A 13,616-nucleotide genomic window follows, 5' to 3' on the forward strand; every position below is an offset into this window, starting at 1 on the left:
AGGACATGCAATGGGCACTAGCTACAGAGCAGCTGATGTGTCCTCACAGTTAATTTACCGCACATAACTTGTTCCTAAGTCCTTATATTCAGTTTAAGATATCTTTTTTTGCAGGAAAAGAGTATCCCCACAGAGTGATAGCCAGAACAGGCATTTAATTAGTTAATGTGAGGAACATACGCTCTTCAAATTACCTGCACCAGCTTGCATGAAAAGTGAAAACCAGGAGTTTTCTACAAATCTCCCTCATTTATTAGAAATTGCCATAGGTCCCCACAAAACTTGCAGGTAAAATTTATTTAGGACCACTTCACCCATGCCCTCATCTCAGTATGTGCCGCAGAACTGGAAAAATGCTGTCTTTGAATTCTTCATAACATGAATGTGCTGACTTGAATGTGGTCCCAGGAGCTTGTACATTTTTTCTTATTCCATTACAGTATTATGAATAGCTTAGTTTTATAAAACTTGATAAAGAGTGTGAAAAGTTTATCACTCAAAAGTTTTGAGATCACCGATTTAAGAAAAAAATAATTGGTAAGCTTGCATACAGTCTTAATAGGCTCAGAAAACACTGAACTTTCCTCTCCAATGTAAAAAAAAACAAAACAAACCAAACCAAAACAACAACCAAACAAGAAACCCACACCAAAAAACCCTCCCACTCGGTTACAATGCTCCATGTCAGAAATGAGAGCGCTTAATTTCTCCAAGCAGCATATCTAAGTTTTACTCTGAGGTCTTCCCATTCATCAGCACTCAGAATTTCTTTTTACTATGACAAGTGAATAGAAAGCCTATTTTAAGTGACAATTCAAAATCAACATCAGTTCAGTTTGCAGTCTAAGATTTTGTCACCTCAACACATTTTACTTCAATGTAGCCGTGAGCAACCCTTAAGTTCCCATTCCATATTAACAGTGTCTAAGCGCACATTCATACACTTTAGTGTAACGCAGAAAAAATTTTAATTGCTAGATGACTAGAAAACATTAGTAAAAAAAAAAAGTAGCCAAGTTGGATCAGAGAGAATCAAGGTTTGTAAAACTCAACGTACAGGAAATAGGAAGACGAGGCAAGAAAACGGTATTTAAAGAAAAGCCATTTTGGAGTTTTAAAGTACTAGAGCAACTGACTGACGCTGTACCACAAATCACCACACACAGCCAATGCTAACAACAAATGAGACCCTCTGAGTGTGAGCAAGCTTCCTCTCTCTCCTCAAAACACAGTTTTGGTAAGGAAGCACCGATCAGCCCGGCTGGGAAAATGCTATCTGTAAAGTATCTGAGACTTGCACCTCGGACGGTTGCATCGAAAGGCTTAATACCCAGTAACCGGCACTCCTTTTAGAACAAAGAGCTCTTATTAGCAGATTGCCAAACGAACCATTAGAAATGCCCAGCAAGTTTTATTATTTTCCACTGTAAGAAATCCGAACGACTGTACAAGCTAGAAGAGCCGAAGCTGTCCAGAAGCGGGCATTTTGCAGGACTTCTCCCTGCCCGAGTCCTCCGAGGGGACGACAGGCCAAAGCGGAGGGACCACGAGGCCGAAGGGCCGCAGGCGCCAACGCTCCCCCTGCTCGCCGGGGCCTTCCCGGGGGCCGAAGGCCAGCCCCGCGGGGCCGGGGCCGGGGCCCGGAGCCCGGGGCCGGCTAGGACTCGTCGGGCTTGTCGGCGGGCGGCCCGCAGGGCTGCAGCATCTTCTCCATGAGGTTGAAGCGGACGCGCGCCTTGCTCTCGTTCTCGGCGATGGCGAAGTAGTTGAGCAGGTCGAAGTGGCCCATGTAGGAGCAGTACGAGTCCCGGTGCTGGTTCACCAGCCACTCCCACTTGGTGGTGTCGGCGTGGCCCGTCCCGATGTACTTGGACTGCAGGTGCTCCAGCTGGCTGTGGATGGTGTAGCGGTCCGTCATGGCGGCGGAGGGGCTGCGCGAAATGGCGAGCGGAAGTGACGCGCCTCGGTCCTTTCCGGCCGGGGCGCAGCAGCCGTTTCCCCGCCGCTGCGCCGGTACCGGTTACTGAGGGCTCCGCCGCCCGGTCTGAACGGAAATTAAAAAAAAAAAAAAAAAAAAGCGCTTCCATCAGGTCGGTGCTCTCCTGCCGCGGTGCGCGATGGGAGCGCGGCCGGTGGGGCATGACGGGAGTTGTGGTCTTCGCCCCGCCCGGGCCGGGGGGCGCCGGCCCCTCCAGCGCTCTGCGGCCTGGCCGGGCGGCGGTGGCGGGGAGGAGGGGGGGGCGGCGCCGAGGAGGCCGGCCACGGCGGGAGTCCCTGCCCGGGGGGGCGGGAAGGGCCGCGGGGAGGGCCCTGGCACGATTAATGGGATCCGTAACCAGATCATGTACCTGCTTCAGTTGACTAACCCAGTAGTAAGCCGAGTGACAGTCGCAACTCCAGGCCGGCATCTGTAAGACATCGTTAGTTTAAAGCTCGTACTTGAGGATTGGCGACTAGTTCAGGGTCTGGTGTTCTCAAGACAGGTACAAGGCTGAGCCTCAAGTTAAGCCTGGCACTTAAGTGAGCCCCGTGCCTCAGGTTAAAAGCCTCCAGCCGCAAATAAATTTGTAAAGCAAAGATACAGCTTTGATACTGTAGCTACTGCTTAATCCAGCTGAAAATCAGAGGGGCATGCCCTATCAAATCTGGCTACAAAATACCTAGATAATGGGTCATGGGGAGCAACAGCAGAAAGTCTCCGTTTGCCAGGAGACTTCAGAAAATACGGAAGCCAAACCCTGAGGCTCAGGCTTCAGGGCACAGCTTATCCCAGCTCCTGACACCCTCTCTGTATGAACGGCATCTCGGTTTAAGTGACACAGGAAGTCTTGCTCCGAAGAAAGAAAAAGCTACCAGAAAAACAGACAGGAGGTGCCAGGAGCAACCCAAACCACTCCTTTTCATTAGCCCTTTGCTTAGCTAGAGGGCAATGCTGCATTTTCTGTGGTAGCTCTCGTACAAGGAGTCCATGTGGAGAAAGGCTAAAGAAGTCCATAGCATTTGCCGGTCCTCCCAAAATAAGTAGTTTGCTACGGTCAGTTCTGCTACATGCAGCTGAGGAACAGTACTGTAGGTCCCATCCCTGTTCCTTTGTAAGGTGCAGAGTCTTAGTTACATTTCCCCAGGCAGGCTTTGCAGCTGAGCAGGGTGAAGGGATCTTAAGCCAAAATTAAGTATTACTGTTGAAAAAGATTTGTTGACAGCGCAGGTAGTATTTTTGTGTGAATGTTAAACTCACAAGCAGATGTAAAAACCACAGCAATTATAAATTGCATTGCCTATCTTCTTTGGTCAAACTGGAGCTTGAAATAAATCTTATCATCCACCAAAAAAGTAGTCTTTCTTCTCCAGCTCTCTTCAAGAGCTTACATAATGTTAAGTTTAAAAATGCATGAAATGATTCATGCTTTCATATGATAGTACTGGTTTTAATTACTTGTTTTAAAATAGGAAAGACACATTGCCAGAAATTTTCCAATAGGACAATGAGCTATTTCTTCCTGTCCTTGTAAACGCCCTATAGTCAAAAGAAATCCACAGAAATGTTCTGTGAAAACCCAGATGATTCTAAGCCCCTTGTTTAAAAGCAAGCATCTTATAAAACCAAGGCCACAGAAAGCAATGTCAAAACAACGTCCTGAAGTGTCCTTATCCTTTAGTGCAAAGAACTAAATGAGGACTAAAAATTTTTTATTATTATTATTTTTACAAGGATCTGTTGAGTCATTGCTGTCAAGGCTTACTTAGCAGGAAGCAGTTTTACTCAGCTGGATACAGCAATTGCATTCTGTGGTTGCTTCCAGAGAGACCAAGAGAGAAAAAACAAACAAATGCAACTCCTCAGGAGCTTCTATGGATGCTAGTATACAGAAAGACAAAGAAAGACATATTATGAACATGGGAAAGCTTTCATTTCTTTTTTAAATAGTATCTTTTTAAAAAGCAGGATGGTATGAAGGATGCTAACTTTGATAGGTGATCAGTGCCGGCACAGTGACACGTAGGGCTGATCTCAGAGCTGTTCTGAAGTTATCATCTTGGAAACTCTAAGCTAGGAGATGTATTGATTAAAATAATCAATCAGTCTTTGGAAAAGAAAAGATGCCCAGAAGCTTATCCATCTCTTGCAATTTTTGCAGGAGTTTCAGACAGGTGTTAGAGTTCTAGTTCAAAAAAGCACCCTGAAAGGGAAGTGTAAACCTGAAATTTTCAGCAAGCGTGATAGCGGGCTAGATTAAAACACTGCATTCAGGCATCCAGAGCTCTAGGAAAATAAGTACCAAAACTTCACTCTTTGTTGGCTTTGACCAAAAACTCCTCTGAGAATACCAGACAAGCTTACCAATACTAGGAAGAAAAAAATAAGTAGTAAAATTACCAGCCAACAGGCAAGTAACAAATATTTACAAGTAATTACCTAACTTCAAGTTTCACTTGAAAAATACCAAGTTTCAGCTCCTAGCTTTGAAGAATTATATTCAATTATAGTCACTTTATCTTCATTTCTTCTTCCACACAAAAATAATATCTGTTGTTGGGCCTTGTTTTTCTTGTTGGGTCTGTGCAAAATGGATGCCTGCACTTGGGCACTTTTCACTTCAAGTTTAGGAATACTAAATGACTGGGAAGAGGAAGAGGATCTATGTAAGTATGCATGGGTGCACAGATGCAGATTTATATAGAGAGAATTATCACTCAGTGGTAATACGCTTGCACAATTAGGATTCCTGAATAATTTAGCATTTTAGGATATTTCAAGGGTTGTGTACTGAATGCCATTAAATATAATTATCAGAATATTTTATATTTGACTTGGTCTCTGAAGTCATGTTGGTAAATAATTAGTGTCTGAAACAACCGATGCTTACTTATGGAAATCACATAAATGTGTTGATTTAAGTGCCGAAATAGTTTATTTGGAGATTAAAGCCGTATCATTTAAAGCCAAGTTTCAAATGGCCGGGCACCGGGAGCATGTCATGAATGGCAGTGGCCACTTGATGTCAGGGTTTGACCTACATAAATTCTTCTTCCATAAAACGGGAGTCGTTGGTTGCTCCTCCAAAATGTAGAGGAGGGTAGAGTAGGCTGCTGGACCAACAAAGACAGTGGCTATCCACTGCAAGATATAACCGGGTTTTTAAATTTCCTACTGACTCTTCAGGTAGAAGACTGAAGGCATAAATACCCCACAGACAAGGGGATGCTACGATTTTAATAGATAAATCCAACACACACCCAGGAAGATGAAAAAATGGAGGTGTGCGCCATATTTTTTTCAGAAATTCCTCTATTCTTCACTGTATTGATTTATCCTACAAATACAATTTCACAGAAAAAAAGAATATTTGAGATTGTGTTAGCCCAGAAAGAATGGTGCTAGAAATTAAATAATGATACTAAATTAATGTCTTTTTGTTGGAAATTACCTTTTTTTTGTTAAAAGTATGCATTTCATTAAAAATACGTTGCTTCTGCTGTAACAGGGTTCTTAAATCAGTATTTGCAGAGGTCACATTACCACTTAGCAATTTTAGGCCACAAAAGTTACCTTTCTTTAATTTTTTTTTTTCCTTAGATTTCCCATGTCATCACATGCACTGCAAAAGCTGTTTTGTAATGTGTGCAGTTTCTCAAAGGCTGTTATAGCTTACCAACATTAACAGCCTCAGGAAGCCCTTATTTTGGCCCTGTAGCAGGTAGAAGATCTTTTTACTGCTTTTCTCAGAGATCCTGTGAAAATCTTTTTTCATAAGCAAGTCTCTTTCTCCGCCTTGTTTTGTGCAAGCTCCTCTAATTTCTTTTCCTTGCAGTCAGAATTGTGATTCTGCTCCAGTGTAAGAATATGCCTTCACACTGTAATGACCTGCAGCCTTTGGGGCTGCTTCTGAGATGGAGGAATACAGTCCCTGCAAGCATGGGTGAGTTTTAAATTTTCCTCCACTGCTAGAAACTATGTTTTACTATTGCTTTCATTTTATAGTGTATAAATACTCAAACATCTGAGAGCTTCTTTTAGGGTTGTGCGGCTGTTTCTTTGCCAAAGCTGTCAGATAAGAACATTGAATAAAAAAATAGGAAAAGAAACAACACTGTATATCGTACCATTGAAAGCATACACTTCAAGCTGCTGTGTATCAATGTTCCTATCTGGAAAGGGGAATAATGTTATTTTAAATCAGACTGCAACTGGAGAAATTCACTGCTGGAAAATTATCTTGGCCTGAGGTTCAGGACAGGCATCATTTAGTATTGGGCAGTGCCATGCTTAGGCTTTGCTATGTTATGGTGTATTGAAACTTGGGACAGGAGGCTGTTGTACTGAGTGATTTGCAGCTTGTGGGAAATAAAATGTTGGATTGAAAATGAACTCTTTTTAACATCAGTTTCAACGTTTTTAGGATATTTTTGTTTTGGTTTTGTTGCATCATATGCCACCAGACTTATGCACTAAGCTTTATTAAAACTCCCTAAAGCTTTTCTAAAATAATGTATTCTGTAGTACACTATTGTTGCATGATGGCAGAGTGAAAACGTAAAGGTCCTGAACAGGTTAACTGACCCTGTGTTAGACCCTTCTCTATCAAACTGTGTAGATCTGTGGGCTGCACTAATGGTCCCTTGCCTAGGAGCAGCTTATGGAGCACAAAGATTCAGTTTAGTAGCCTCACACTCCATCACGTGCTTGTGAATATTACCATGACACACTACTCCTCTTAGACACACTACTCCTCTTCTGTATATGTTTGGCTAACAGTTATGTGCTTAGGTGTGCACCACAATTTAATTAGCTTAATTTAGATGCCACTGAGAATCTCCTAGCATGGTGTAGGAGCACCCTAAAAGTAGAGCCACAGCAGGGGTCACTAGCACAGCGCTTATAGAAGAGACTCTGAAATAATGTGGTGATCTGAGAAATGTGGTGCAAAGGGGGAAGATGGAGCACCTCTACCAAGAGCGCAGCGGAGGTCTGGAAGAGGCAGCTCTCACTCACAATTTAAAGGGAAGTTCTCTACTCCAAAGCCATCACTTTGAAAATAAAGGCTCTCCACTAATGTGATTAGTTACTGCTTCAGGCTAAAAATAGAGCTAATAATAGTCTGCCAGGTGAATTGAAATTGCTTGTGTCCATATACCTTTTTGTAATGGGACAGGTTTGTTCTTGTCACGCATTTTGAAATAAAATGAAGTAATAATAGTAAACGCAACAAAACTAGGGAAGACTACAGGACTATCCAAGATGCAGCTGTATTCTGCCCACACTTTTCTTTGGGTATCTTTCCTTCATTCGCCCCAGATAAACTGTTGCGGCTAATGCAACTATTGATTGTGTTCAATAAAGTACAAGAAAGTAGCAATGATGAAAGATATATCTTTAAATAGGCCCTAGAGAAGATATCAGAAATGTACATGAGCTTAAATTGGAAGAAATTGATTTGACCATTGAGTAGCTCTGTATATCATATCACTGTCTTCTTCCTATGTGCAGGGAAGAGTAAGGACAGAGGAGGTGACTTTCCTTTTTTTAAGTCTGACCCTTGAAGCTGCTTAATGCAGCTGTTTCTTTTTTTATCTGCCATGTAAGTATCATGTTTTTAAAATACTGATTCTTCAGAACAGTACTTAAAAATGTTCTGTACAAGGAAGCATATCTGTAACCAGCCTTTTCCCCCTCCAGCTTCCCCCCCTACACACATGTGCACAAGTATTCATCATTTCACCTCCTGCTCTGCAGTAAGCATGGAGGACATTGGTGTCATCATCCTTATCTTGACAAAAATATGTCATCTGTATTCTGTACAAGGGTAAAACTCACCTGTTAACGCACAGCAAGTCAGTTCATAAAAGTGAAAAATAATAGCAGGAGAAGTATGGAGCTACTGATATCAGGGAACCATCAACTCGTCTATTTGGTGTGTGTTGTACTAATTTATGTTATGAAATTTCAGGCTGTGGATTGCTCATGGGGCAGACAGCAAAGGAGAGAGCAAACGGATATTTAGGAAATTAGCATCATTACAGAAGGAAGAATATAACTGTTCCTTCTGTGCATCTCTAGGAAAAAGCAAACCAGTAACTGCCAGTTAACCGTTTCTTTCTCAACTTGGGTTAGGAACTTCCTCATTTGAAATAAGAAATGTACATAATCCTCTTGCATTTACTGTAAAAGTAAAGCTTTCCCTAATAAGGCTAAGCAATGTATCTCACTTTCAGCTTTATCAAAGTATTGTTGTTTACATTTAAGGCAGATAGAACATAATTTTTCACAACACCAAGCACCATAGAGAAGTTTATATGTTCAAAGCACAGTTCTTTATAACTCAAGATAAATGTCTTCTTGCTTGCTGTTTTCATTCTTGGGAATGTCTTGTTTGTCATAAGCTGAAAATGGTTTAATTCAACAGATCCTCAAAACAAAAAAGTAAACCCAGAGTGTTGAGACTTGGCAAGGAATGAGCCACTGGAAGCAAGGTATTTATAGTCAGGATTGGGCAATGTTAGTAATGTATGGTGATAGCAATCCCATCTATGCATTTTGGCATGTGATTTGAGAGCTTGAAAGAGAATTGTTGATTTTGGAAAGCAAATATATGTGAGTGAGCGGCTGTGTGGTGCTTAGTTGCTGGCTGGGGTTAAACCACGACAGGAGTACAGCAGAAAGATTAACTGTTTTAGATTGTAGTATCTCCCTATCTCCTCGGCACCATGCAGACTGAGAAGCCTTGAACTGGAAAAAATCAAAAAAACTGCTGGACAAAGTGTTGTCAAACCCAGGCACTCAGAAATCACCTAAAGCTGGAAATTTTTAAGTAAGCTTTTAAAATGGTGATTTTTTTGCTATTGTTTTTAAGTAATGTATATTGTTTGCTTTCTTTTTTTTTTCTTTTTGTATTTTCAGAGTCTGTATTTCAATTAGTTTGTATTTGCTTTTCTCCATAAATGTTTGAAAGTATTTATTTTTATGACGTTTAAAGGTACTTAGTTTTAGAAAATTAAAGCTGAAATGTTCACATGCTCGAATGGTTGCAGGGACAGAGGCTTTAAGAAAAGCACCAGTCATTGTGAAAACCGTCAGCACTGGGGTTGTGATCTAGAGCCCCAACAGGATGTGCGTAGATTGTGTAGAAGATGACTGATGCATCTCTCAGAATAGCTGTTGTGAAGAATAGACAATTCAGTATTCACGTACAGCTGTGTATTGAAACCCATTTTTGACGTTTTGGAAAAGCTTTCAGTATGAAATTAAAAGATTTGCAAACCATAACTCTCTGTTCTGTTTTCCCTATCTTTTTCAGCCTCGTGTAACGTAACAATGTGCTCCTCCTTGGCTAAGGCGTTCTCCTACAGTGTTTGTACTGCAGTTCACCCAGTGGGGCCTCATTCATGGCCTCACAGTGGGATTATTATAATGCCAACTAACGTGGCTATTGGTGAGGTTCACCTCTGGGCATGGGCGTAAAGATACCTAGTTTTGAACAGGACTAATGGGTTATATTTCTTATAGGCAGAGGGAAGTGCAATCTACCCTGGGGGTTCTTCACTTTCAGCTCCAAATGCAGCCCAGAGATTCTGTCGGTAGGTGTTAAGGGTTAGGTATTTCAAGTGCTAAGACCATTGGCAACAGTCATTCATACTTGGCACCTGAAAAGGACCAAGCCTAAAGAGTAAGGAAAGATTATTGTTGGTTCCAGATGTGTCAGCAAAAAAAGTCGGCATTCCAGGCAGAGGCTGGGGCAGAGATTCCCATGCCAACATGTGCATGAGTCTGTGACTGCCTGTAACTGGCATGACTCCTCCACCCTTGTCACACTCTAAAATGTAGGAAATTATCTGCAACCCTTGAAAGAAAAGTCAAAGACAATTGAAGAAATTAATTCTCAACTACAACTGCAATTACAGCAAGTTGCTGGATGATTTTTATAAGCAAGGGATGAGTACACAACAATACCAACAGAAAACGCTATCAGAAAGAAAATCTAATCTCTTTTAGTTAAAGGACCATGATCAGTGTAATCCCATGACAGCTTTTCTCTCCCCCATTTAATTAGTTCCTTGTGTGAAGATGAGCTGAAGATTATTCTCCTTTAAAATGTATTTAGTCTGTCTCACACAGGTAACTGCACACAGAATAAAGGCTCCACAATCTTTTCCATACTGTGACTGCCTGCTGAATTTATCACTGTGAAAAGGGCTGCTCTGACTGACTCAGCGGCAGAACTGATTTGTCTTGTCAGTGGAGAACAGACTTGTGTAGATGCTGAGTCACAAACTTGCTTGCATAATTGGAAGGGTAAAAGGGTAAAACAAGCTTGTCAAGTGACTCAATTTGCAATTTGATACCCATCTCATTCCCAAATGCACATGCACCTGTATTTTGGGGTAGCAGGGATAGTTGATTACAGTTTGAATCATTTCAGTGGTACCCATGGAATGTCTCCTTCCGAAATGCTCTGCTGTTCTGTTCTCTCTTCCATAACCCCTGGGATTTGGCCAAGTGTTTCTTCCTTCACACAGGGGAAAAAAAAAATCTGTTTTCCTTCACTACTAAAAACACTCACCATTACTATCCTAACAGATCCTCACATGGAGCTTAAGTCAAAAACCCAGCACCAGTGCTTTTCACCTTTTTTAAGGGACTATTATTACCCTATTTAAAGGACTTAGCAATAAACTATTTTCAATGGTAAATTAGGGTTAGGAAAGAAGGTGGGTCTTTTGTCTATGTGTAGAATTCCAAAACAGTGGCATAGAAATCATAAGCCAAGATCTTCCTGCAGATGTAGGTATATTGTTTTGACTGCTGTTAGTGGGAGAAAAAAATGGCCTTTTAGCTCAGAAGATGTGATGCTCAAGAAGAATTAGAAAAAACTTCACATTGAGAGAGAGTAGTTTGTCCAATGCTCTATCAGCCAAAGAAACAGAAGCATGTAACTGCTTTAAGAAAAAGCTAGCCATAAATCTAGAGAAAAAAAATAGTGTTGAGGGCAGTCATCTACTTTATGGATGTCATTGTTTCCTTTATAAAACATTTTAGGAAGTGCAATAGTCTTCTGAGAACTGTGTAGTATCCTACAAGCACTGACTCTTGATGGCCGTACTAAGAAAGGAAAATACTAGCCTAATCAAAGAGATGAGGATGTTGATACAAGTAGTGATGAAATCCCTTGCCAGAAGCCCCGTGCTAAACTGGGGGCAGAGCAGGCTTCTTGCTGGCACTGCGCTGTGCCCATTGCCCAGCTGTGCCTCCAGCTCTCCCTGAGGATTTTTCACTGACTCAATTCAGCACATCATCTCTAGGTGAGACTTGTTTATGACTGTAATGGTTTGCTTTGGGTAAATTAGCCCTTTGGAAAATTTTATTGTCAGTTAAGTTTCTGTTTCCTCCTACGTCCTTGAGCAGAGTCTGAGCTGAACCCACACTCACACTGACACATTTCTCGCCCTTCTCACACTGTATGCCGTGGAGCTCCTCTGAGAGCTGCATTTTGATTTGTATGCAGAGATAGTCATGTGTTTAACTCCAGTGAGTTCTACCACTTTTACAGCAAATCTGAAAATTTTCACTTTCTTACCCAAACCAAAATGAAACTGTTTGCCCAGGATAAGCCGGGGCGGGGCGGAGGGGTGGTGTTTCTGTGTGCATCTGAATACACTAAAAGTACTTCTACTGATACGCTCCATACAAACAACAATTCATACATTGGCTCTGATGGTATCTTTTCAGCTACTTGAATGCTTGAATGCAACCTCTATCTCACAAATCCCACAGCTATTGGTTATTAGGGAGCTATCTCAAGACAAAGGTCACCTTCAACCTCTGTTTTACAGTTTTCTCCTGAATGTTATTAATGGCTTGTGACAGAAACAAACTTAGGGCTTAGACAGACCTTTGGTAGTAGTTTTTTTCTAAGAAAGGTACTCTAATGAAGGTAGAGTACTGGGTTTGGATTGCTATGCCTGCGTCTGGGTGTGAACCCCTACTTCCCCAAGGTTTGGGCCATCAGAGTTGGGATTTTTGGATCAGCTCATTAGGAAGCTGGTTGTGATTTGCAGTTGTGTAAGTATCTGAGTTGTGGGGGCTAGTTTGGGCTTGTCTCTGGGATCTGGGAAGCATTTCATCAAAAATACATGTTGTAACTGCCAAAGCCAACTGCCAGAGCATTTGTATAATTAATTTCATTTTGCTTTCTGGTTCTTGTCTTAAAGGCATTGGCTAGAGGACACACATGGTCTATCCACTCACCTGGACACATGATCATTGTGTTTTGATTCTCCTTTATACCAGTATCAAAACAGTCCACTGCCTATCCTCCATCTCACACTTCCTGTATTTTTTAATATTGGCCCTGTCTCACTCGATGCTATGGTCAAACTTCCATTGACTTCACTGAAGGCAGAATTTGGCAATTAATTTTAACTGGCATAGACTTCTTATTAAGTGGCACACTTAATTTTAAGTATTTTCTATGCCAACTGTATGGCATTCACACCTAAGAAATAATTTAAGGGAGAGAAGTAGAAAGATGGCTGTATAGAAGCATAAGCCTTAAGAGAAACAAAATATCTGTAAGAAAAAGGCAGAGACATGAAAAGACATGTAATCTTTTCATGAAAGGAGCAGACTAGCAGTCAGGGGATTTGGATGCAACTTCTGGTTAGATCAAGGCTTTCTGTACACCTGTAGGCATTTTGACACTTTCTGTGATTTCTTTCCCATCTATAATACATGGTTAGCAACACACATAGCAGTATTTTTAATGTAATTGCTTGCAAATTGGTTTAGAGAGCCTGAAGTGGAACGTAGTTTATAAATTTAATGCAATATTATTATTGTCACATATATCGAAAACCTAGCTTAGTCCATCAACTTAATTGTCACCAAAGCCACATGTATGGCAAGGTTTCTAACTTTACCTGGAAAATCATTTTGCAAGTGAAATCTTGTCCTTCAGCAACTGGCACTTCTATCTCCTTTCATCTTCAGGGAATAAGACTCTGAAAATTTCCATGTAGTACAGGTTTGAAGGCTGATGGACATATTACTGGGTGTGTAAGAGAATTTGGGGAGTGCTTGTTTGCATCTAATCAATCTGTCTTACGACTTGTAATATACTGCAAACACTTGTTAACCTATTAAACTGCCTGCTAAAATTCTTTCACCAAGTCACAAACAGCCTGGATACACCTCAGCACCTACTAATCCAGTATCAGTTTGGCAATGTATGCTGTCGGGCACTGGCTGGTGCCAGGCAAGCGTGTTTTACGTCTTGCACTGACAGACAGACAGTAGGTAGATTACTCTCTACCCAGACACCTGAACGAAGACAGAGTTGTTTTCAAAGAAAGCTACAAACGGTTGATCTGCAGATATGTATCATCAGAAACAACAAATCTCTGGAAAATAAACTCGTTACATTGATAACCAAGATTAAAATGAAATGTAGGTGTGTTGCAGTGAGAATGTTGACTAATGAAGAGCTGGCTTTGCTGTAGCAGCTAACGAGCCTATCTTAGGCACTGTTCATGCAGTAACAGGCACTAGATGGTAAGTCTGGCTGCTCTTGCATGGCAGGACATGGGATGTGGGATTTAAGGGCTTCCTATTTAGAGGCATC

General features: G+C 41.4%; 1 protein-coding gene across 1 annotated transcript; it reads right to left on the reverse strand.

Annotated features, from left to right (window-relative positions):
* Positions 1-683: 683 nt before the first annotated feature.
* SF3B5 (splicing factor 3b, subunit 5, 10kDa) lies at positions 684-2,041 on the reverse strand. The gene has a single exon (XM_010584496.1). The coding sequence runs from the start codon at positions 1,916-1,918 to the stop codon at positions 1,658-1,660; it is 261 nt and encodes an 86-aa protein (XP_010582798.1). The 5' UTR covers positions 1,919-2,041; the 3' UTR covers positions 684-1,657.
* Between the last annotated feature and the right edge of the window lie 11,575 nt (positions 2,042-13,616).

This window comes from Haliaeetus leucocephalus, unplaced genomic scaffold, assembly GCF_000737465.1.
Source record: "Haliaeetus leucocephalus isolate CR32 unplaced genomic scaffold, Haliaeetus_leucocephalus-4.0 Scaffold992, whole genome shotgun sequence".
Classification (NCBI taxonomy): domain Eukaryota; kingdom Metazoa; phylum Chordata; class Aves; order Accipitriformes; family Accipitridae; genus Haliaeetus; species Haliaeetus leucocephalus.